At 42.8% G+C, this 23939-nt stretch overlaps 1 protein-coding gene across 3 annotated transcripts in view; it reads right to left on the bottom strand.

Moving 5' to 3' along the window:
- ESR1 (estrogen receptor 1) overlaps nt 1-22121 on the bottom strand; it is a 272512-nt gene extending 250391 nt beyond the window's left edge. For 2 of the 3 annotated variants that reach the window (XM_043888321.1, XM_043888323.1), the window contains exons 1-2: nt 21966-22121; nt 19350-19874 (exon numbers count right to left, since the gene is read on the bottom strand). In XM_043888321.1, the coding sequence (XP_043744256.1) occupies nt 19350-19804 (455 nt within the window). In that variant the 5' untranslated portion in view covers nt 19805-19874; nt 21966-22121. Of the gene's footprint in view, nt 1-19349; nt 19875-20349; nt 21033-21965 lie in introns of those variants that run through there. The other variant, XM_043888322.1, reaches the window with a different exon arrangement.
- Between the last annotated feature and the right edge of the window lie 1818 nt (nt 22122-23939).

Here is a 23939-nt window from a genome sequence, read left to right as displayed (position 1 = left end):
AAGGCCAAACCTGAGGATCACAGACTGGTCACAAAGGGCCTGTCCTGTATCCTCACCACCACAGTGGTTTCTGTGCAGAGTTCAGACTACAGATCCCCAACACCTCCGGCTGAGAAGAAGGTCAGGGCTGGGGTTCTGAGGTGACAATGACTCTCCAGAAGGGATCTGCTCTACACATCTGCTCAGGATTAGGCAGAATTTGTTTTTTAAAGACTTGGTTCATTTGTATAATCAAATAATAGTCATAAATTAGAGGAATATTGTTTATCAGAGAAGAATTTTTGGATGATTTTTAGATGACCTGATCCTGAAAATTGAATTAAGAAATACGATGAGATGAAGAAAAAAGAAAACAGCTGCTCTGAAACTCCTTGGAAACATCAGTGTCTCAGGCCTCCCGGCACAGGCTGGTGTATTCTAGCCTTTGCATTCGCAGTTTCCTCTCGTTTCTAGAGAGCAGCCTCTTGAGCTTCCTCCAGTTTCTAGACAGTACCCTCTCATGGGTTTTTCTAGAAGATGCAGTCAGAAGCAATATGACATCTCTGGTGGAAGGGCTCAAATTCCCAGTCTCTACTCCACTTGCTCAATCTTCCTGCAGGACTTGGCACTGGACAGAGGGAAGTCAATATTACACATCTTTACTACCCTTGTAAGTGGTATTTATGACTCATTCTATTTAGCTCTGAAATACTCTTGACTCTTCTGCCATAGTTCTGCAAGGTAGAAGCATGTTATGAAGCAGGAAACAATCAAGCCAACCTTCCATTTATTCCCCTCCCATCCCCAGTGCTCTGCTCAAATCTGGCTCACATCCAGTTGGGGCAAAATCCCTCAGCTCTTAGCCAGTGGCCTCAGCTGCCACCAGCTCAAGCAACAAGTTTCCCAAGCAGCTGAGAACCTTGCTCCAACTCTCCCCGCTCCACCCCACCAACCCCAGCTATGCCTTGGCGTGTGCCTCTGGGAGCTGTTCAATGTCCTTGAGTTAGGGCGGAGTAAAAGGAAATGTTTCCAAAGACTCATGGCTTCTCACTCACACTCTTTCCCCATGGTCTCACCCAAAAGACTTCTGAGGACTCCCCCCTTCCAGAAAATTACCCATGTACAATTATCCACCCATACACAGAAGATGGCTAGATCACTTCCTCAATTCACTGCCTCCCAAGCATCTCTTCCCCCACCCCCCACCGCCCCTTAGCCTTGATTTCTTTACAAGCCCCCTAGTATCCACGCATTTGGAGGTCCTCAAGCCACATGCCATCCCGACAAGCTGGTTTGCAGCCATGCATCAAGGTACCTCATGCAGCAAGCCACCACCACCAAGCTCAAGTCCCCCTGCTAGGGAGTCAGCCACCTCAATGTGCTAAAAAATGAAGAAATGGAGAAGAAAGGAGTGCAGATCTGTTTAATGTTCTATCTAGATAGAAGCCGTATTTTTTTCTTCTAAATCTTTCACACTCTGGAAAGCATTTCCAAGAATAATTTTTCTAACCTACTATTTTCTGAAATCAATCACAATGCTGCAAAAATAAGAGAATTCCCTCCAAACAACCAAGAAAAGTTCACTCACTATATTACTTACTCACAAAAACTAATTAATAATTCTGATGACAGATCTCTTTTTTTTAAAACTAGCTCCTTACTCCTTGGTTTTCTCCTCATGCAGAATTATAATACTGTAATATTGTATTGTAATATTTTCCCTTGTACTCTATCATTCTGAGTAACAGAATTAACAGCTATGTCATTCTGGGTTTACTCTAAACCAATGTCTTTAATTATAATCAAGAATGATGACAACTATTTAAATGTGCAGATTCCTCATCAGTGTGCTTCCTTTCCTGGTAGGAAAAGACAGGCAGACATCTGTGTACTAGTTGGAAGAGAGAGCCATAAAACATAACCTTCAGGCTTCAAAAATGAAACTCAGTAAACAGTGAGGCAACATGGCCAGGGCTGCCAGATTTACCCAATAAAAATGCAAGACACCCAGTTAAGCTGAATTTCAGAATAACAGCAAAGAATCTTTTAGTATAACATCATGTGGGACATAGCTATACTAAAAAAGTTTTTCTGTTTGTTATCTGAAATTCAAATTCACTTGAGCCCCCTCTATACACCGGACAATCCAAAATATGAAGCTTTTAAGAGCAGGCAGCAGAGATACATGAGTTTGGCAGCAAGGACAGAGTTGAGTTCAGGACAGTGGGAAAGGTTACATCACAGGCTTAACCACGCTTTTCTCGTCAAGAGACAAAAGACGGCTTTAGACAAAATTAGGCAATTTTGAACATGCATTAACTCTTGAGCCAATGGGATTTCACATTAAATTAATGCTCACTCATTTACTACAATTATTTAGGAGTTCAAAAGACTAATGCACCATCCGATTCACGTGGATTAGGTCAACGAAGGGAAGCTCACTCCATGCTGAGCATGATCTCGCATCGCACCATGAGGCCTGTGGCCTCACATTAATTGATCATTCTCACTTTCCGTCCACCTGCTGCTGTTCTCCTTCATGTAGATCCAATTAGAGAGTTTTAGCCTAGACCTTGAGAAGATTAAAATGATCATATTCTCAGGAGAAATACTGACTTAGAAACAGCCACCATTGACCTGATCATCCTTTGTCTGTAGCATCCCCAGGCTGCGAGGAGCCACCAGAATTCAGAATGCAGGGCCAAAGCTCTCCACAAATCACTATGGAAGCTTTGTCGTCAGCTTCTCAGTGAAAGTCTTTTTGCCGAGAGGCTGCTGATAGCATTTTCACAACCGGAACAAAATACATTGTGGTCTACAATTTTTTACAAAAGAGAAAAGAAATGGGAAAGGTAACCTCAAGAAGTCTATAGGAACTTCTGCAACCTCAAGCTCTTCTTTCACACGTGTAAAGGTCATCCTTTCCATGAAGAACAAAAAGTCACTGAATGTTAATGTAAGCATAGTTAATTGACAATTAATTAATTGACCATTTTAACAGTTCTTTAATTCATTTAAAAAAGAAATTGAAAAAATAGTATAGTTTTGTTCAGCTATAAATCCCAACCTGAGAAATACAAACTTCTACAGAATAAGTGGTTTCAAATTATCTTGGTTTAGTACAGTTATAACCCATCAGCCATGCCCTTCTTTAACACATTTATCAGGAACATTAATTATACTCGGGACATACAGTTCCATCAATAGCCATTCTTATTAATCTTACATTTCATTTCCTGGAACAATATTAACTACAAGGGGGAAAATTTAATAGTAAACAGTGTATAACCAACATTAGGTTTAGCAATTAGTCCCAAAGAAGACACAAGATTTTCAACATGGGACCCTGTTATAAAAATTGTCTATTGTAACAAGGCTGCTGGATCAAGCACAGATTGAATTATTTTTTAATTTTGCCAATACTGAGGTGAAATATCTATTATGAAATAATTCAAGTTCCATTTTCACTTTGGTAATTATGGAACAAAAATAGTATCCAACTGCTTTAGAAATCTGAAAGGAGTCAGCAGAAGTCTCCAGAGAAGTCCAGTAAGGTAATCCTGAACCTTTGTGCTCAGGAAAAAGAAAAACAGAAAACAAAAAAGGAAACCTTCCATCACAAAGTAACAAGATACAGTTGTCCCTTAACATTCGACTGCAGGAGATTGATTTTGGGGCACCTCCACCCTGATTCCCACCTAAAATCCATGAATGCTCAAGTCCCTCATATAAAATAGCATAGTATTTGCATGTAACCTATGCACATACTGGAGTGGGTTGCCATTCCCTTCTCCAGCGGATCTTCCTGACCCAGGGATTGAACCTGGGTCTCTTGAATCGTAGGCAGATTCTTTATGGTCTGAGCTACCAAAGACCCTTCAATCATCTCTAGACTCTATATAACACCTAATATAATAAACAGTTGTGAATACGATAAAATGCAAGTAAATAGTTGCCTGTGAACAGCGAATTCAAGTTATGCTTTTAAGAACTTTCTGGACTTTTTTTCCCCCAATATGTTCCATGGGTGGTTAATTGGATTCAGAACCCATGGATACAGAGGGCTGATTGTATAATTATTAGAACTGACAGGATGACCTAAATATAAAAGTCTCCCAGATTCTTAAAACTGTAGTGTCAAACCAAGATAAAAAATTCTCACAAGGACCACAAACACCAGTTGAATTGATGGCCTGTCTAGACAGGAATGGCTGGTGCATTCACTTAAGCCATTGTTACGGTTTTGTCATGATCAGCATCAGGCATTCCTTCATTCTACTTTGCTTCAGTTTCTACTCTCCACGACATTATTACAAGGAGTAGGGCATGGCCCTGAAATCCTCAGTGAACAGAAGCTGGTCACACCTCCAGCCGTATGAAGTGGTAGGTTGGAGGCAGAAGGCAGACATAGGTTCTAGCCTTGGCTCTGCCCACACTAACTGGGGAACTTACGGGAAGTCACTTCACATCTCTAGACTTGAATTTCCTCAACTGGAAAATAAAGAGGTGGGAATCACACCTAAGATTCTTCCTAGATTTCAAATACTGCAATTCTATTATTTTAATTACATAAAGAAAGGACTGGACCAAATGAATACTATAATTCTGTCTGGATTTTAAATCCTTGGGTATGTTTCACGTGGAGAAATGCACAAGGTTGCTATCAGGAAGTGTTTGTAGGATTTTATTTAATGGTTCCTTCTGATATCAGAAGGGAAAACACTCCCCTACTACATGGAAAAATGTTTAAACACACTTTTAGCAAGCAGCATAAAAATAGTCATTTCCCATAAAACTAAAAGCAGCAGCTCTGGGACATAGTCTAAGATTAAAGCACTGTCACAACTAAGTATAAAAACAACAAATCAACTGCCAAGTAAATCAATCAGTGACAGAAGACATTCTGTCCATTTTTGTGCAAAATAGAGCAGGTTAAAACTTGAGCTCCAGAATTCACCTTCCAGATTTGGAATCCTTAACTCTCCATTGGCCCAGCCCAGGTATTTCAGAGGTAAAGAACCTGCCTACCAATGCAGGAGACACCAGAGACACAAGTTTGATCCCTAGGTTGGGAAGACACTCTAGGGGAGGAAATGGCAACCCACCCCAGCATTCTCGCCTGGAGAATCCCAAGGACAAAGGAGTCTGACAGGCTACAGTCCAGAAGGTCACAAAATGTCAGATAGGACTGAGCAACTAAACATATACACACACAAACTTCTCCATTATTGGCTGTGTGACCCTGGGTAAGTCACTTTCTTTCTCTTAAGTTTCTTCATCCATAGAGTAGGAATAATAGCAGTATCAGCTTCTTATAGTTGGTATAAGGACTCAACAAGATCATCCATTAAAGCTTTCGGCAGGGTGCCCAGTGCACTACAGTCAGAAAAATACTAGCCACTGGTATAATTAAAGTTATTTCTCCTATTCTTAACAATTTACTCTTTTTGGTTCCTTCAACAATTTGGCTCTGTAAAATATTAAGGATTCATTCCATATTCCAATATTCATTCCATTAAGGATTCGTTCCAGCAAGGAACAGGGCTGGAACTCTAGGGAGGACCAGGAAACCAGACTTAGCATCTCTTCACAGCCTCACCCGTCCTCTTTCACTGCCTAAATCCTCTCTCCCTCACACCTTTTTGGATCTCTTCCTCAGGAGACAGGAGCCCTCCATCTGGCTAAGTGCCGCTCCTCCAGACCTCTGGTGGTCCCTCCTCTACCATCATTCTTATTCCACTGGTTGATTATCTGTACTTTTGTCATCTCCCTCACTTGACTGTGAGCAACTTAATAACACACAGTGTATCCAATCTCTATAACTACCATAGGGATTAGTATATAGTTGACACTAGATAAAGCTTGCTCAGTGAATGAATATACACAGTAATTAATTTTATGCAATTACTCTAAATTAATCCATAAAATTAACAAAACAATCATTTCATTTTAATAATGACTTAATACTACATGACTGAATATGATTGTCATTTGGGGGGGATAGTTAACAGTTTTTTTGATCATCGAAAAAGCAAGAGAGTTCCAGAAAAACATCTCTTTCTGCTTTATTGACTATGCCAAAGCCTTTGTGTGGGTCACCACAAACTGTGGAAAATTCTGAAAGACATGGGAATACCAGACCACCTGACCTGCCTTTTGAGAAATCTGTATGCAGGTCAGGAAGCAACAGTTAGAACTGGCATGGAACAACAGACTGGTTCCAAATAGGAAAAGGAGTACATCAAGGCTATATATTGTCACCCTGCTTATTTAACTTATGTGCAGAGTACATCATGAGAAACGCTGGGCTGGAAGAAGCACAAGCTAGAATCAAGATTGCCAGGAGAAACATCAATAACCTCAGATATGCAGATGACACCACCCTTGTGGCAGAAAGTGAAGAACTAAAGAGCTTCTTGATGAAAGTGAAACAGGAGAGTGAAAAAGTTGGCATAAAACTCAACATTCAGAAAACTATCATCATGGCATCTGGCCCCATCACTTCATGGCAAATAGATGGGGAAACAGTGGCTGACTTTATATTTTGGGGCTCCAAAATCACTGCAGATGGTGACTACAGCCATGAAATTAAAAGACGCTTACTCCTTGGAAGGAAAGTTATGACCAACAGCATATTAAAAAGCAGAGACATTACTTTGCCAACAAAGGTCCATCTAGTCAAGGCAATGGTTTTTCCAGTAGTCATGTATGGATGTGATAGTTGGACTATAAAGAAAGCTGAGCACTGAAGAATTGATGCTTTTGAACTGTGGTGTTAGAGAAGACTCTTGAGAGTCCCTTGAACTGCAAGGAGGTCCAACCAGTCCATCCTAAGGGAAATCAGTCCTGAATATTCATTGGAAGGACTGATGCTGAAGCTGAAACTCCAATCCTTTGGCCACCTGATGCAAAGAACTGACTCACTGGAAAAGACCCTGATGCTGGGAAAGATTGAAGGCAGGAGGAGAAGGGGATGAAAGAGGATGAGATGGTTGGATGGCATCACCGACTCAATGGACATGAGTTTGAGCAAGCTCCGGGAGTTGGTGATGGACAGAGAGGGCTGGCGTGCTGCAGTCCACGGGGTCGCAAAGAGTCGGACACAATTGAGTGACTGAACTGAACTGAACAGTTTTTTTAAAAATCGAAGGATAATCGCTTTACCATGTTGTGTTGGTTTCTGCCATATAGTATTATTGTTATTAATAATTAATTCTGAAGTCTGAAGTGTTAGTCACTCAGTCATGTCTGGCTCTTTGCAACCCCATGAACTGTAGCCCACCAGGCTCCTCTGTACATGAGATTCTCCAGGCAAGAATGCTGGAGTGGGTTCCAATTTCCTTCTCCAGGGAAGAATGCTGGAGTGGGTTCCAATTTCCTTCTCCAGGGAATCTTCCTGACCCAGGGATTGAACCCAGCTCTCCTACATTTCAGGCATATTCTTTGCTGCCTAAGCCACTAGGGAAGCCCCTATAATTAATTGGTAACAATTAAATAGATGGGGGCAGAGAAGTCAATGGCACCCCACTCTAGTACTCTTGCCTGGAATATCCCATGGACGGAGGAGCCTGGTAGGCTGCAGTCCATGGGGTTGCAAAGAGTCGGACACGACTGAGAGACTTCACTTTCACTTTTCACTTTCAGGCACTGGAGAAGGAAATGGCAACCCACTCCAGTGTTCTTGCCTGGAGACTCCCAGGGACGGCGGAGCCTGGTGGGCTGCCGTCTATGGGGTCGCACAGAGTCAGACACGACTGAAGAGACTTAGTAGCAGCAGCAGCAGCAAATAGATGGGGGAGAGAAATCTATGCACAACTGTAATGAAAGGCATTCCATGGTGACTTCCGTAATAGAGGTACCCAAGAAGGTGCTCCACATGCACAATAACACTGAAAGAACGCCAAGTGGAAAACTCATCTGGCGAAGGAGGTGTTGGAACTGAGCTCTGACTTTTGTATAGCCTCAGTCTAACATGGGTGGGACAAGAAGAAAGGAAGGTACACGGGGGAGACGACAGAAGAACAGAAGTGGGAATGTGCCTGTTCAGATCTGGTTTTGAACAAGAGCTTCATGGAGCGGAGCGGAGCTGAGTGGAGTGGAGGAGATGACTTGGAATCAAATGACAAGGTCTTTGAACGCTGCACTACAGAACATGCCTCTGTTCTGTGATGAGGAGACGCTACTGAAGGCTTTGAAGCAGAGGAAGGACCCAATCAAACGCACACTTTGGGTAGGAAGCTCGGGTAAACAGGAAAATTTGAGTTTGTAAGCTCAAAATCTGCAAGACCTGGACGGAATTCTTACAACCATACAGAGAGCTGGTTGAGTGCAGAGAAAGGAGACAAGGATGTGAGAGGCACTGGAGAAGGAGCATCTTCGTGTGTTTTCGAGACCTGCAGATGGATGCCTCGTACCGCCTTTCTGTGAACTATACCGTTGTTCCACATTGAAAACACTAGAGCCTGTGAATGCTTCCACCAGCCACCTGACATCTTGGCTAGCATTTTCTAATGTCAAACACAGATGCCTGTGATGAGAGTTGGGCTCGTTATGGAAAAGCAACTTTGGTCTCATCGATCTCAAGTAGTGAGCATCAGACACAAAGAACCAGAGAGACCTGGCCCTGTGGGCGGATGGCGCCTCATGGTGTGGCATCGTGGGGACATCCGAGGAGCCCCACACTCGCTTCTAACCTGAGGAGCTACAAGTAAACATGTTTCTGAGATTTCAAAGTCTTGCTTTCAGTGGATTCTGGGCAAAGTCACACGAGGAAGATTGAACAATGAGGGAACTTTACTAAGCTGATCCCAAATTGCTGATGTGCCAAGGTCAGGTGCCTGGGTGCCCATTTCCCTCATCAGTTAATGAGTCTTCTAATTCTGTATACAGAAAGAATTCTGCAAACACTTCCCAACAGAAAGGAGTACACAGGGAGAGTTTTAATTAAGCCCTCCACATGTCCAAGGAACATGTTCGAGGAACTTTCCAGAAACACAACTGGAAATCTGGCACAATCAATCAATTATCCTGATATTGACATTTAGAGGTTATATCAACAATGCTAGAGTCTGGGTGTGTGGCAACGATCAGCAGAACTGAAGAGAAGTGAACCCTATTGAGGGGAAGGTTCAAAGACTTCAGTGACCTTCAATTATCTAAACCTTTGACAAAAACCCAAATCATGCCCGCTAATCAGCATAGGTACGTACACTTGACTCTTGAACCAACACGGGGATTGTGGGTGCCAATCAACTGCAGTTTAATTAAAAATATTCCTGGTATAACTTATAGTCTGCCTCCATATCTGTGGTTCCTTCTGTAAGCCTACTTCAGCATCTATGGATTCAGCCAACAGAAGATTATGTAGCACTACAGGACTCAGTACTGAAACCATCCACCTACGTGTGAATGTGAGCAGTTCAAACTTGTGTTGCTTGGGGGTCAACTGTATTTACATCCCTATTTTAGGTCGTTTCCTAACTTCATCTTCATATCCAGTGGCAAAAGCCTGCAGCCTCATACTCAATGCAACTGCATGCTTTATACATTATTTTGGAAAGCTGAGGAGTAGAAATGAATGTTACTGTCATTTTTCTTCTTGGCATTCCTTTCTCTCTCTGCTTCTGAAATCCAAGTGGCTCAGTGAAGTGGAGACTCGGAAAGCAGGCAGCCCTGGGTCTGAATAGTTCTCCTCAGGGTCAGAACATAATCTGGGGCTGCTGTGATGGATAGGCCTAGGAAGATTAAATGTGATAAAGCTTTCAGAAATGCTGGGAGACCATGAATCAGCGGACTACCCAGGAGGAAAGCCCATGGAGTTTTGTCATTTTGTTTTGTTCTCTTAATTGCTTATTTCTGCTTCACTCCCAGAGCAGACATCAACACTGCTGGGATACGGCTCAGGTCTCTGTAGTTTTTTTAATCATCTGGGTGATTCTGAAATCATCCTTGATCCAAATGTGCAGCCAGGTTGAAAATCAACTTTTCTAGATGCTCTGTACATTCTGGCTTCCATCCCTCTTTTCCTCTCTGTGTCCTTCTTTCCAGATCACAGAGAAATCCCCTCCTTACCCTATACATCATAGCTTTTCCATAGACTGTTTACCTCAGTTTCAACTACTTCCCTCTCTGGAATTGCTTCAGTCCAGAGTATTTTATGTCTTTCGCTCTTTTTTTTATCTGATTTACTTTTTTAAAAATTTATTTGGGGTTTACTACAGCCGCTTTATTTCCCTTTGCTCGCACAGTAGCTGGCATATACTAAGCATTTCGAAAAACACTAGCTTCCTGTTTCCTTTAGGTTGGAAAAGTTTAACTTCATATCGCAACAGGGTGTTAAAGCTGGCCCCTTGAAGGCAAAACAAACACACACAGGGAAGTTACAAACACTCCAGACTCTTAAAGAGCTCTCCTAGTCACCTTCTTCTGTGTAGAGCGGTCAATTCTCCATCAAAGAAGGAATAAAAAATTGTGGCTGGCTATGTGCTGGGCATGTTGTATGCCCTTGACATCTCTGAACTCGTTTAATCCTCCCAACTACCAAAAGATATAGGGCCTATTTTGATTGGCATTTTACAGATAAGTAAACTCAGGCACATGGAGTCAGAGATTACAATGAGACAGGAATCAAGAAACAAGCTGCTTGCATCCCAAACCCTTCATCACTCTATTCTATACAATCTTATTTCAGTACTTGCAGTTACATTCTATCAAGTCACCACAATCACTGAATTAGTGGATACTGAATCATCACTCCTAGGGGAAATAGAGGGTTAGGTTCTTGAGAGACTCTAGTTGTAACATTTTCATCAACCAAACAATATACAGGCTTGCTTGGTCTCTGTGTGTGTGTGTGTGTGTGCGTGTGCACGCGTGCATGTGCACGCGTGCATGTGTGTTTCTGTTTAAAGACATCTTATTTAATATACATCGCTGGTTTGTCGACAATAAAATCATGGCCAACAGCACTATAACCCATGCTGAGCGCAGCTGATCTAACCTGTACTTTCTCCATAAGGCACGTCATAGCCTTCTTGCACTTAGGAACACTAGACGGCACCTCAGCACCAGGCTTTCTAAACAGCAAAATCACTAAATAAAAAGCACAAAAATGCACACACACACACACACACACACACACACACAAAGTGGCAGCAATTAGACCTCCACCAGGACACTTGTTTACAGTCTGAGATCTGCAAGAAGCAGGCAGAGCTCGCCTGGTTTGACCTTAGCTGGGAACGCGCGTGTCGGATGACTCAAATTTTTCGCTGCTTTGTGCACGGCCCGCGCTGCTGTGAATGACCGAGAAAGTGCCACGAGTACTGACTGATTGGAAGGTGACAAAAAGTGCCAGCGAGCAGGTGAATTTGTCAATGTGTGGTCCGTGAATAAGGGGAATCAATGAACTTGAAATGCCCGGTGGAGGAAAGGGGATTCTCAAACTCCTCACATTCTTCCAATCCCATCTAAAGATCTCTTCCTGACCGGCCTTTCTCCCTGCAAGAGGCCAGAGTAACTGGCACTTCCTGCCCACTATGCTAAGAGCTCAGAGAAATACTGTGATGAATAAGATCGGCTTTCTGTTCAGACCAGAGCTCAGGGATTCCTCCCATTAGAAATCCAAGAAGCTTCTGGAGACCTCTCAGGTTTTGTCAGATAACTGAAGAAAATACCTTCTCATTATAACTAAATTGAATCTTGCATTCAAATTAGAATGCACTTCTCTCCCTGAAGTGCCTGAAATAGTCCAGCAGAAACAGAAGGTCTTCAAAAAAAAAGAAAAAGAAGTCAAACTAGCAGCTTCCCAGGCGGTCAGTGGGTAAAGAACCCACCTGCAATGCGTAAGGTGTAAAAGACGTAGGTTCAATTCCTGGGTCAGAAAGATCCCTTGGAGAAGGAAATGGCAACCCACTCCAGTATTCTTGCCTAGGAAATCCCATGGACAGAGAAGCCTGACAGCTAAAAGTCTATGGGGTCGCAAAGAACGACTCGGCAACTCAAACAACCAAAACAGTCTTTAAAATCAAGTACATTTCTGACAATGTTGTACAGTGAAAGTTACGCAAAAAAAAAAAAAAAAACTAACACTTAAAAAAACGTTAAGTAAAATGAATCATGGATGGATCTATGACTGTTAAAAAAAAAAGTGTTTTTGTTGACAAAGTGGGAAATTATAGTCGGCTTTATATGGGTAGTGTAAATTCATTTAGATACAGGCTTCTGAAATGTAGACCACCAGAAGACAATAGCCAAAACTGCACTTTCTGTCACCTCCTTGTCAAATCCACATGCAGAAGACTTTGGCCCTGGGATTGCAGCCATCCATGCAGTAAGGCTCCTGGCTGCTCTGTGTTAACACTGATGTGTGAACTGCTAGGAATATAAACACACGTTTTATTTCCCCTATGCCCCTGGTGAACTTACACACTTTGGAACAAGTGTGTAGTTAGCCAAATGAATAAATGAATGAATGAATAAGCTGCCGGAGCAATTCCACTAAGTGAAATTTTTGTCCTGAATTTTTGTTAAGCATCTCTCCTTAGAGACAAGAAAAAAAATCGTTCTTGAAACTTTTACTGTCGCTAATGCCACTTTTAATGTCATGACTGGGTTATGAAGGCATATTCTTACACCACTGGCCTTCCTAGGCTAGGGAGGAACTCTGCTGAGCCCTGTTCCAAATTTTATTAAAATAACAGATGACACAGGTCAATAAAGAAATAAACCAGAAGAGATGGAAGGAAAAATCTGGGACTACACAGATGGAGTGACTAAAACAGAAAAGAAAGAAAGAAAGCTGGATAGCAGAAAAGAAGCCAAGAAGAGTTTAAAGAGAAGAACGTTAGAAAATAGAGCAAAGAAACAAAATAGGAGAAGGGACTATTAAAACAAAGATCGGTGGAGGAAAGAGAAAGGATGCCAATGCACAAATGACTATTTCTAACATTATTTGGTTGCAGGGAATCAAAAGAGAATTATCTTTTACTTTCAGGGTCTTAAAAGAAACTCCAAGTCTTTATGTGAGAGAAGTGAGTCGTGAATTGATTTGCCAAGAAAACTGCCCAGGAAGTAGTGCTCACAGGCACACACAAGACAACTGTTGCATCCCTGCACCCACCTCTGTTGGGGGCAGGGGGAGTGAGGGTGAGGGGTGCAATCTAGACAGAACCTCAACTACAGAGAGGGAGCCTCTGGGCCAGGCAGCTCTGTAGCTGCCAAGCTGAAGTTGCAACTCTGAACATGAAACTCTCAGGGGTCTCTGGCTCCTCTTGGAGGTGACAACTTTGGGGGGACCCTCAAAAAGAAGGACCCCCATCTGAATTTTTTGAGGGCTCACTGGGAAATGTCTAGTCCTGAAAATTTCTTAATTAACTTTCATTGAACTACTCTAATTTTCTCAAGCCTAAACCACCAGAGTTTCAGAAAGCAAAAAATGACAAGACGGAGTTGCCTACTACCTCCTGAAAGATGACACATTGGATGAAGATGTTATGGGAACAAACTAAGGATGCACCACGTTCCCCTAAAAGGTTCAGGAGAGAAACAAAGAAAGAAAGCAATCCAGGCTTGTTTGGATTGTTCTTTTTGAATTTCTGTATGGCAATGAGAGGCACTTAACAGATTTAGGATATCCATGTCATTGACAGTATTATTATGGAAAATTTTGACTATGTATCTAAATTATATTGCCACGGAAATAAGCAAATTACATTTAAAATGTTTGATTTCTGTCTGGATAGATATCTCCAGGCTACATAATAGACATTCAGAAATACTGCCTACCCAAATTGACATCAGCACCTCACTGCTGCTAACCCACCACCATCACCATTACCATCCCCTTGTTCCCCTGCCAATACCAGCATCATCGTGGTTTCCACCGTCACACCACCGTATCACTATTTAAGAATCTCAGAAGCTCAGCAAATTGAAACGATCAAACTACAGTTTGTATAAGATTTATTTTGCGTAATATTAAACACTGATTTTGATTAAATCCTTAGTCTTCCTCACTAACTCAGGTGCAAAATAATGACTGACTACAGAGTTGTGAAATAATTTTCTTCTAGCAATGAGATCTAAGTCACTGAGAGTTTACAATGGATTAGGCACTATTTTTTTTTTAAAGTCTGCAGTATTTTGTTTAAGCTTTACAATCATCCTAAATGAAGAGAATATGATTGTCTCGTTTCTTTTAAAAAGGGAGAAACTGAGGACTGGGCAATTTGGTTGAGCTCTCACAGGTGGCCCACTGTCGAGGTGGGACTGGGTGCCTAGCAGTTTGAGTCCAGAGCCATTGCTCTTAGCTACTACACCTTACTAAATAACTCTCCTTTCACGCAATCATTCTTGATGCCTGTGGAGTCAGTCCTAGTCTTTCTGATTAAATTATCACTGTGTTAAAATAGGTAAAATTTTGTCAATTGGGACCAAAATAGTTGCCTTTCTAGCCTTTGTATTTTTAACAGAGTCTAAACATATACACATACTTAAAACTGTTGTTGATTTATGTAAAACACTCCCCCCCTCAAAATTCCTACTAATATTCTCGAAGATGAGAACTTGGCATCCGTGGTTTCTTCTCTCATGAGATCAAGAATACCATAGAGGTGTTTGCAGTCACCTCCAGCCCAGTTCAGTCCTCGGATTTCAGACGACGCTGTGAGAATGTTTTAGAGATAGAGTATGGAAAGTTTAGACACACGTCTTAAAAAGGACTTTACGGGTTAACTCATCGGTAGAGTTTAAAATATAAAATAAAACTACTCGATGATTTTGGTGGACTGCCTCCTTTCCATAAAATTCTTTACACTTTCACTTTGGCTGGTTTGTGTTCAAGTGGCTGAATTCTGGGGACTTACATAGTACTTTATTTGGAGTATGAATTTTGGTTCTAAACAGTTATGGCACTCTGTTTTCCTTTCTTCGATAAGCAAACTGGGACTTGGAATTAAACAAAATGAGTAATTTGCTTTTATCCATTCAGTGTAATCTAGAGAAGAAAGGAATATACTTAGCCTGCTGCCTTCTCTACTGGGTCCTTCTAAAGTTACATTAAAAATAATACTGAAGTCACTGGAAGGATTTAGATTTATTATTTTTGGGCTGAGTACACATTTTAGAAAAAATATAAACCATATACTTCCTTATATAAAAATATTTTCACATAATCAGGGTTTTGATTTTTTTTTAAATGTATGTATAAGATAAATGTTCTTTATGAAAACCCAGACTGCAAACAAACATTGCAGATGGTAATATTTTATTTAAATTTAGCTTCCACAGAAAATGAGTTTATATTCTCATCAATCTATATTTGTAGTGAAACTCCTGACCATTTAAGTCAGTTCTTCCCTACAGTATTTTTTAGCTTATAAAAGCACCAGAACAAATATTAACATGTGAATAAAATCACTTGTATAGCTTATGCATTGCTTTTACAAATACTAGCTCACTTGACAAAAGTACTAGTATCTTAGCCTTATTGAAAAGTTTGATATCTTTTATAGTTTTTCCTGTATCTATGGTTCTTGCCATGGTCAGTTTCTTACCCCCGTCTTTCATATCCTTAAAATTAATAAGAAACCAAAATGCTGAACCTGAATTTTCTTAAGCTATGAATGTTACATCTTAAATATATTCACAAAAGCAATTCAGAGATCCAAATTAGCTGAGTGTGAGAAAGACGACTAGAATAAGTGACAATTATCTTTCAGGGGCTTTCTACCAAACATGTACAAGCCACATAGAGTAGGTGAAAATGAAATGGGATTTGAAGATGTGATCCTGTTTCAATCCAAAATACATTCATTCTTGAAGCAATATGTGGCTCCTTAAACTATTCTTAGACCCACACAATCAGGTACACAGCAACAATTTAAATAACTGAAAAAAAGTAAAACCAGGAAAAAAGGGTGCTAAGATATCACCTAACTACAAAGAAAGAGCTACTGAAAACTTGAAACAACCATTCAAACCTCTCTCTAGAAGTGAGCCTTGCTTAAAGTTGAAAAATAGTTTAAATGTTCACTGATGCACAAACTAGACACTAAAAATATGCATACAGCCAGAAGACAAATTTCTAGGACTTCGGCTTTGATGTAAAAGTTTGGATATTGGTCAATTTTTTGGAAAAGAGGGCAATATTTCACCTTTAAGGATACTGAGTGATAAAACTGAAACCAGCATGGAGTATTATACACCTCATTTGAATTTTTAAAACATAGTGGGCATAATTAATTTTCATCTTCAGTTTTATTCAAACTTTCTAAGATGTTTAAACATGCTAAGGAACCCAGGATAAGGTAACTCCCACTTGCCTTCATCATGAAATTTTAGCTAAGACATACTTTGCAGGTCACAGCTTGCCTACTTACAAATTTATTCCCTTTCAATAACAATTTGTTGGGATGTATAACCATCTGTCTCCCATTACTATATGCCCAGGGCAGTCTTATCTGTTACATTTCTTTATACGTAGATATGGCTGCATATTACGGCCAACAGAAGAAACCGCCCGTAGCATCTTAATGATAAATGATGTGAACGCCACATAAATTCTTTGAACATCCCAGCGGGACATTTAGCTGGACAATCCACAGAATAGCATTTTACAAATGGAAAAGTTAAGAATAAAGTTATGTAATAAAGGGCAACCTAACTGACCTAAAGTCACCAGCTAATTTGTAAGCAAAAAATAAAATAAAAACAATCAAAACTGTATTTTGGTTTGTGTCTCTAAAAGAACCAGCCACTTACCTGAACTTTTTGTTTTCTACTGACCATAACATTTTAGGTCAGTAGCTTTCAAACTTCTTTACCTCAAACCAGAGTAAGACATACATTTTAATCACAGCCAGCACACATAAGCATGGATAATTAAAATAAATTGTCAGGAAACAAAATCTGCTCTTATTAGATATTACCCACTTGAGTATTTTCTATTTTTTTTAATATTTTATTCCTTTAAAAAAAATGTTCTAGACTCACTAATTTCATGAGTCTCTGGATCATGAAAAGCCATCTAAAAACACTTGCTTTTGGCCCCAAAACTTTTGATAACTACTGAAGAAAACTAAGAGTTTCTAAAAGAATCTAATCAGCTCTTTTCTTTTTACCCAGTCATTCAAACAGTAAAATTGAGAGGGGGGAAAATATTAAGTAACGTTTGTCTATTGAAATAATTCTATTTCATAGTGTCTTCTTTTCTTCCCTGGGTAATAAAAGGCAAAATTCAAACATCAAAAAAAGGATGTTACGGAAAACAAACGCCAAAGGAAAAAATTATGCTAAGAATGAATTTCCATCCAGAATCCCATACATAGTGAGTTTTTTACCTTTATTATTTTTGAAAGTTCCCTTTTTCTTTTTTTAAAAGTACCAGAATATTATCTAATGCAAAAAGTTTAAGATGGGGCTTATTATAGGGATATTATTTGCCACTGGGATGATGAACAATTTTGAATAAAATGTAATCCCCTCTTCATTTGACCATACTCACTTTGTAATTACTGGCAAGGCAGTAAATAATCCACTGAGAAGCAGTCTCATTAGTGCCCATTGAAATTCAGTGGCATTAATTTGCAATAAAAGAACTGAAAATTAAATGGAAAAGAAAATAGTTTCTGGAGTCTACCCCGAGGTTATGGAACTCACATCATACCAATGCCTTCCTTCACATCAAGGAGTTTAAAAGGTGTGAATCAGATTTAATCATTCGATTTTGTTCTAAAACTTAAAAAAAAAAAAGCAGGCAGAATAAATTCTTTTCCATTTTCCATTTTAACCCTGAATTAAAACAAGTTAAATGAATTTGACAGATGCCAACTTGTAAAAGTTTTGTTCATCCTAGTGAGTCTTCTAAGGAATAACTCAGACTGGACCTGCCTGGCTGTGGGGTGTTCTAAAGCCTTTTGAGGGGCTAAAGGATGTAGGGTGTGCTCAGATAGCCCATGATCCCCCCTTCAAATTCTCTGGGGCCACCTGGCACCTTCCTCCTCCTGCTTCTGCTATAAATATCTCTGGAAATAGAACGCTGAATGGAAAATCATCCCTGCTTGCAATACAGAAGGGTCTGGGTTAAGAATGACAGGCAGGTCCAGACACCGGTGTAGAGTCAGGCAGTGCCTAACTCCGCGCCCACCCACGTGGGTGCCCTGGGGTCTCTCAACCCACTCCAGGGCATCCCTGTCTAGCAGCACCTAGAGCACTGGTATTTCCCAGGACCACCTGCCTAAGCCCTTTCGGAGTCCACCAAAAGAGAAGGGAGAAACTGTCAAAGGGAACATGAGAGCAAGAAGGGAGAAGGAAAGTGTCATCTCTACGAAAAAGGAAAAACAAAAAAAAAAACGAAGACACAAAACATTTGCCTCTAAGTCACTAAAGTGTCCCTGTGCGCCCCGAACTACCATCTGCTTCTTCCCCTGAAGGAAAATCACAGAACCGGGCTGAACTCGGGCACAGCACTCCCGGGGGCATTCTGCGCCCCGTAGGCCAGAAATGAAACTTAGCTGGCAGCAAAGTATTTCAACACACTCGCGCTTCGATGTGGCATGTTTCAAACTCAGAGGACACTATTAAATCTCGGGATGTCAGAAGTCTTCTGCCAGCTCTGGGCTCTGACACGGACTCAGCCCGGGTAACTCAGAAATCAGAAAACTCCTTAAGACCCATCCAACTCCAGGGTCTTCTGAGGGGCGCTTTTCACCCCCGCAGCCCTCCTAGGTGGAGACGTGCCAGGAATCGCTCCCCGAGGAAATCACCTTTGCCACCACCATCCTCACCATTATCAGAGCGTGCATATTTCCAACCCGAAAGTCGAGCAGCGGGGAACTTTGGCACTCACAGTAAAACAAAATTGTTAAATACTACTACTAATATAAATAAATAACTGAGTTCAGCGAGTCCCAAACACCTCCTGCCTTAAGTACCAAAGGGGGACCTTTTCTAGGGACTCAAAGCACTTTATGTGTATTGGCTCTGGGGTGCCCCCCTCCCCAACTAAAAAACCTCTGCTTTGCACGGTTTTCCAATATTTGTTTAGTTAGGAAGCACACGGGGTTTCGGATCTGCGTCTCAAGCAGACATTGCGGGGGCGGGAGGGGGGGGGGAGTGGAGAAGAAAAAAAATAAAAAATTTAAAAAAAATTTTTTTTTTTTTTTTTAAGCTGCTGGGCCAGAGAACTTGACTCTCCGAACACGAGATGCACCCGTGACCCCTGGCCCCGCGTCACGCTAGCCCTCGAGTCTCGGGCTGCGGCCTGCGCGCCCCGCTCCATCCGCGCCGCGCGGTCCCTCGCCCCCCGCTCCCTCCCGCCGCCGGGCGCGCGGCGGCCACCCCGACGGGGCGCGGCGGGCGGCGCGGGTTACCTGTAGTAGGCGGGAGGGCCGGCTTCGCGCACCGCATAGCCGCTCGGCTCGTTCTCCAGGTAATAGGGCACCTGTTGGCCGTGCGGGTGCAGAAAGGGCGAGAGGGGCTGCGGCGGCGGGTGCAGCAGCACCAGCGGGCTCGGAGACACGCTGTTGAGCGGTGGGAAGGCCCCCAGGCCGTTGGCGCCGAACGCCGCCGCCTCGGACCCGGGGCCGTAGGGGAGGCCCGACTGGCCGTAGACGGGCGCGGAGGCGGCGGCCGCGGCGTTGAAGTCGTACGCGGCACCCTCGGGGTAGTTGTACACGGCGGGCTTGCTGCTGTCCACGTACACCTCGCCCAGGGGCCGCTCCAGGGGGATCTTGAGCTGCGGGCGGTTCAGGGGCTCCAGCTCGTTGGCTTGGATCTGGTGCAGCAGGGCCATGCCGGACGCTTTGGTGTGCAGGGTCATGGTCATGGTGAGCGGCCGCGGGCCGGGCGCAGACCGTCTCCCCCCGCGGCAGAGGGCTCAGCAGCCGGCCGGCCACCTGGAAGAAGAGCACAGCCCGCGGTTAGAGGCGGCGCAGCGCATGTCCCGCCGCGACGCGAGCGCCTGCCGGGCCCCGGGGAGCCGGCCCCGTCCCGAGGAGCGCGGCGGCCGCCGGACGCGAGCAAGTGCAGCCCGGCGCGAACGCGCTCTGCCAACTCGCGGGCTCGGGTCTCCAACTTTAAGTACCGCTCTCCCGAGCTCATAGGCATGACAAAGGTGCTGGCCCCCGGCCAGGGGCTGCTGCGGCCCTGACGTTGCCTTCAACATCACTCCAGGCGCGCAACTCGTTTTGGAGCGATCCCAAAGAGCAGCTTCCCTGAACTTTACTTTACTTGCCGCTGCTGGATAGAGGCTGGATTTCACGGCAGGAGGGCGGGGGCGCCGAGGGATCTCCTAAAGGTGGCCCGGAGAAGACGGGGTTTCAAACCAACTCGGAAGGCTCATCCCGGGGCCAGCTTTCTCTAACGTGCTACCTTATGTGCCCCGTGCCAGGCTCCAATCTATCTCTGTTTGTCTCCCGTGCTGTTTGATTCACGCTCCTCGTTGGCTGGAAATAACGTAGTGTGTACATAGAATGACCCTGGGGAGGACCAGTCTGTAACCGAGATACGGGAGATGGAGTAGGGTGTGCGGTTGCCGGTGCAGACAGCTATATTTAGCAGCTGCAGAGACTGATCGCAGGCATCCGGGGAAAGGGGGCGGAGATTCAAGGTGTACGTATAGGAAGAGCCGAGTTTTGCCTTCAGGAGAGTGCTACCTGACCTCAGTTTCCCTCGTCTAAAAAATTCTCCCGAGGTGGTCGCCTCCAGCCGCGATCTTCCGAGAGTCTCCCAGCCCACCTTGTCTGTGTTAGACCACAGTGCTGTACTTGCTTCCATTAGGAATTCTAATGTGAATGACGATTTACCAAAACCTTTCCGTTAGGAGGACATGGGTCTTCATGCTTTCCACAGACTATGCAACCAAAACTTCAGAAAACTGAATATGAAATGTGACCCTTCCATTAAAAAAAAAACAACAAACCAGAACCTCAGGTCATTAACCACATCTTTAGCAATTATGTTGTACTGATGGTCTCAGCAACAAATTTTAAATCAGCAACAAATTTTGAAAGTCAGTGATGCCTTTCTGTTCCTTTATCCTCCGATTGGACCTTCTTGGTTCACTTGGACTAGGATATGCAGATTCAAATATCCAGATTGAAAAACAGGAAAAAGTTTGGTACTGAATTAAAAGTTAAACCTGCTCAAGTACATTATATATATATATACATATATGTATATATAATATATTAGAATATATTATTATATATAATGTGTATATGTGTATATATATATAATGTGTATGTATAAATATATATTAAAAAGCTATGGTAAATACATTGTGCACCTGTAATCATGGAGAGTTTATACTTTTTAATAAACTTCCTTGTCCCCAGTCTAATGAACTCTGGTACAACTGATACTTGGCTTTAATTGCTATCCCAAACACCTGACAGAATACCTTACAAAATTTCCGGGTCATATATAAATGCCAAAGATGCTATTACTGATAGTAATATCTGGGGATATCTTTATACTAATAAATACATGGTTACCTAATTCTTATAAGAACAGACAGAGTATTTGGGGATAATATGCAAATATAGCTGATTTACTATGAAGCCAAAACTGAGTTCGGCATCCATAAGTATAACAAGAATTATAAGCAAAAAAAGGGTTAAAAACACATTAGGTGAATCACAGATATTTCTCTTTATGGCCAGCAACCATTACTTTCCAAAGCAATCTTTTTACAGATGACTTCGTTTCTGTAAATCACACTTTCAATTTTCAAACATCTTAAGAGAAAAAAAAAAAACAAAACCATGCACAAGCACTTCAGAGGACTCTGAAAAATCTGAACCTGCCGAATTCTATTTAAATTACACAAAGAACCCTACGGGTCCTGAAAGCAGAAGGAGGTGCACACACAAACCCAGGGAAAACAGCAAAGCCTTATCTCCCTGCTTGGATACAGACACTGGTCAGAAAGGTGAGTTGCTCTCTCAAAATGCTAAAGCTGCAAAGAGAAATCAAAACAGTCCTACCCTGCTGGATCAAGAGCGTCTTTCCAGAAATGTTCCATGGGCTTGTAGAAGTCAAGGGCTGAGACAGTGAGAAGGAAGGGAAGAATGTGCTCCCATGCGCCTGTGGCTCCGTGTGTGAGCAAGGCAGAGCGTGTGGGGATGTGTTTGCATGTGGGATGGCAGGGAATCGGGAAGCAGCCAGTAGGCAGGGCATTTGGCAGCCCCTCCCGGCAGGCAGAGCAGCTGGATGAATGGCATTGGAGAGTGAGGAGAGGCTTGCTGTCTGCTCACAGGGAGCGGGGTGGCATACTCAAGTCAGCTTTACTGGATGGAACCGACACTCCCAAGCCTTTCTGCTCCTTCTACTTGGAGCCTAGAAAGTGTGCTGTGTTTTCTGCTGCCATTCGAGGCAAGAGGGAAAGCAGGCTTGCTGTAAAATCATAGGCTTATGGCTAAAATAGAATGCCAGTCAAAAGTGCGTGGATATCAAGTTTACAAAATGTGACACGGGTGGTTTTTCCTGAAGAATATAATTTAACAATAAAAGCCTTCTGGGATCCACTTGGATCAGATGCCTTGCTGGGCCCAGCCCCCCCCGCCCCCCCCCCCCCACCATCCCCCTGTCTCTGAACAGACACACTGTTGCCGTGCCTCCCGTTGCACCAGGAAACCAGACTTTGGAATAAATGTTTTGGCATTCTAGGGATGTGTTTCCAACTGAAATGTAATATTCCTCCACCTCGTTAACCAAACCCACAAACCTTTCCACGAATAGCTCAGTTGACTGCTTTCAGTAAACATGAAAAAATATATCATTAAAATCCCAGAGTAGGAAGATAAGACAAAGGTAGGTACCTTTGTTTGGCACTGATTTTAGGCTTTCTGTTTGTAGAGGCGTTGACAATGGGTAGAGGGTCTCTCATTTCCCAATGATGTCCACATAGAGCCACCAGGTTCTCAACGTTTCTCTTGACCAAGGTACTAACACACAAAGAAAGCGCTCCTCGTGGCCCTCACCCAGTGTCTAAGGACATGTGACGCCTACTGGAGCCTTTGTTGCCAGACATTAGTCATTGCCTTGGGTATTAAATGGTTCTAATAACAATGCCAGGAGTGGCCAGTCTCTGGCCCTGGTACCTCATGCAGTTACCGAGAGATTTATGAGTGGCTCTTAAGACCAGTACAAAGGAAGAAGTAGAAAGTTATTTTTTAAAAAAGTTACCAAAATGTTAATAATGTCATGATGCAAATAGGATTTTGTGCTTCGAAAGTCCCAAAATATTGCAGTATTACAGCACAGAACCCTTTGTTGTTGATGGCTGTGAATATTAGCTCCTCCCTTAGGTCAACCATGGCCATGCATGCGCTAGGCCAGTCCAAAATAAAACAAGAATGTGCAAAGAATGGAGAAGGAAGGGAAAGAAGGGGGAGGAAGGAGAGGAGAAAAAGAAGGAGGAAAGAAAGGAGGGAAAGAGGGAGGAAAGGAACTTTGCAACTGTTCTGCTTGAACATAGGAAGGATAAGAAGTCTCATTATCTCTTCACAGACTTTGATAATTCTACAACTAACCTTCAAAGTTAGTCCCAGATGTCCGATAAAGTCAGTTTTCTGGAACACTCTCTTGCCCATATTCTCTTTCCTATTCCTGGTAAGAATCATCACCCAGGCTTGATGATGGTGGGTGGGAAAGGACAGCAAACCTTGCCAGTTTTCTTCTAGTGCTTCTGGCAAACAAACTTACAGCCTGGTTCCCTCCTCTACCCTCCCCAGCTGCACAGGCTCACACTCCCCTGCTTGACTTCCTGGCATGTGCTGGGGAATTCGGGTCAAGTCTATTTCTGTAGCTCCACCATCGAGAGCATCACCAGACCACTTTGCCAACAGTCTCCTGGGCATTGCCTGCTCATTGAAAATGTGAGTCATCATTCTCCCTTGCCCCAGACATGGGGCTTCTCTCCAACCCTCCCAGTCTGTGACTAGCATCATTATCCCTGC

This window comes from Cervus elaphus, chromosome 26, assembly GCF_910594005.1.
Source record: "Cervus elaphus chromosome 26, mCerEla1.1, whole genome shotgun sequence".
Lineage (NCBI taxonomy): Eukaryota > Metazoa > Chordata > Mammalia > Artiodactyla > Cervidae > Cervus > Cervus elaphus.
This window is presented reverse-complemented; position numbering and strand designations above follow the sequence as displayed.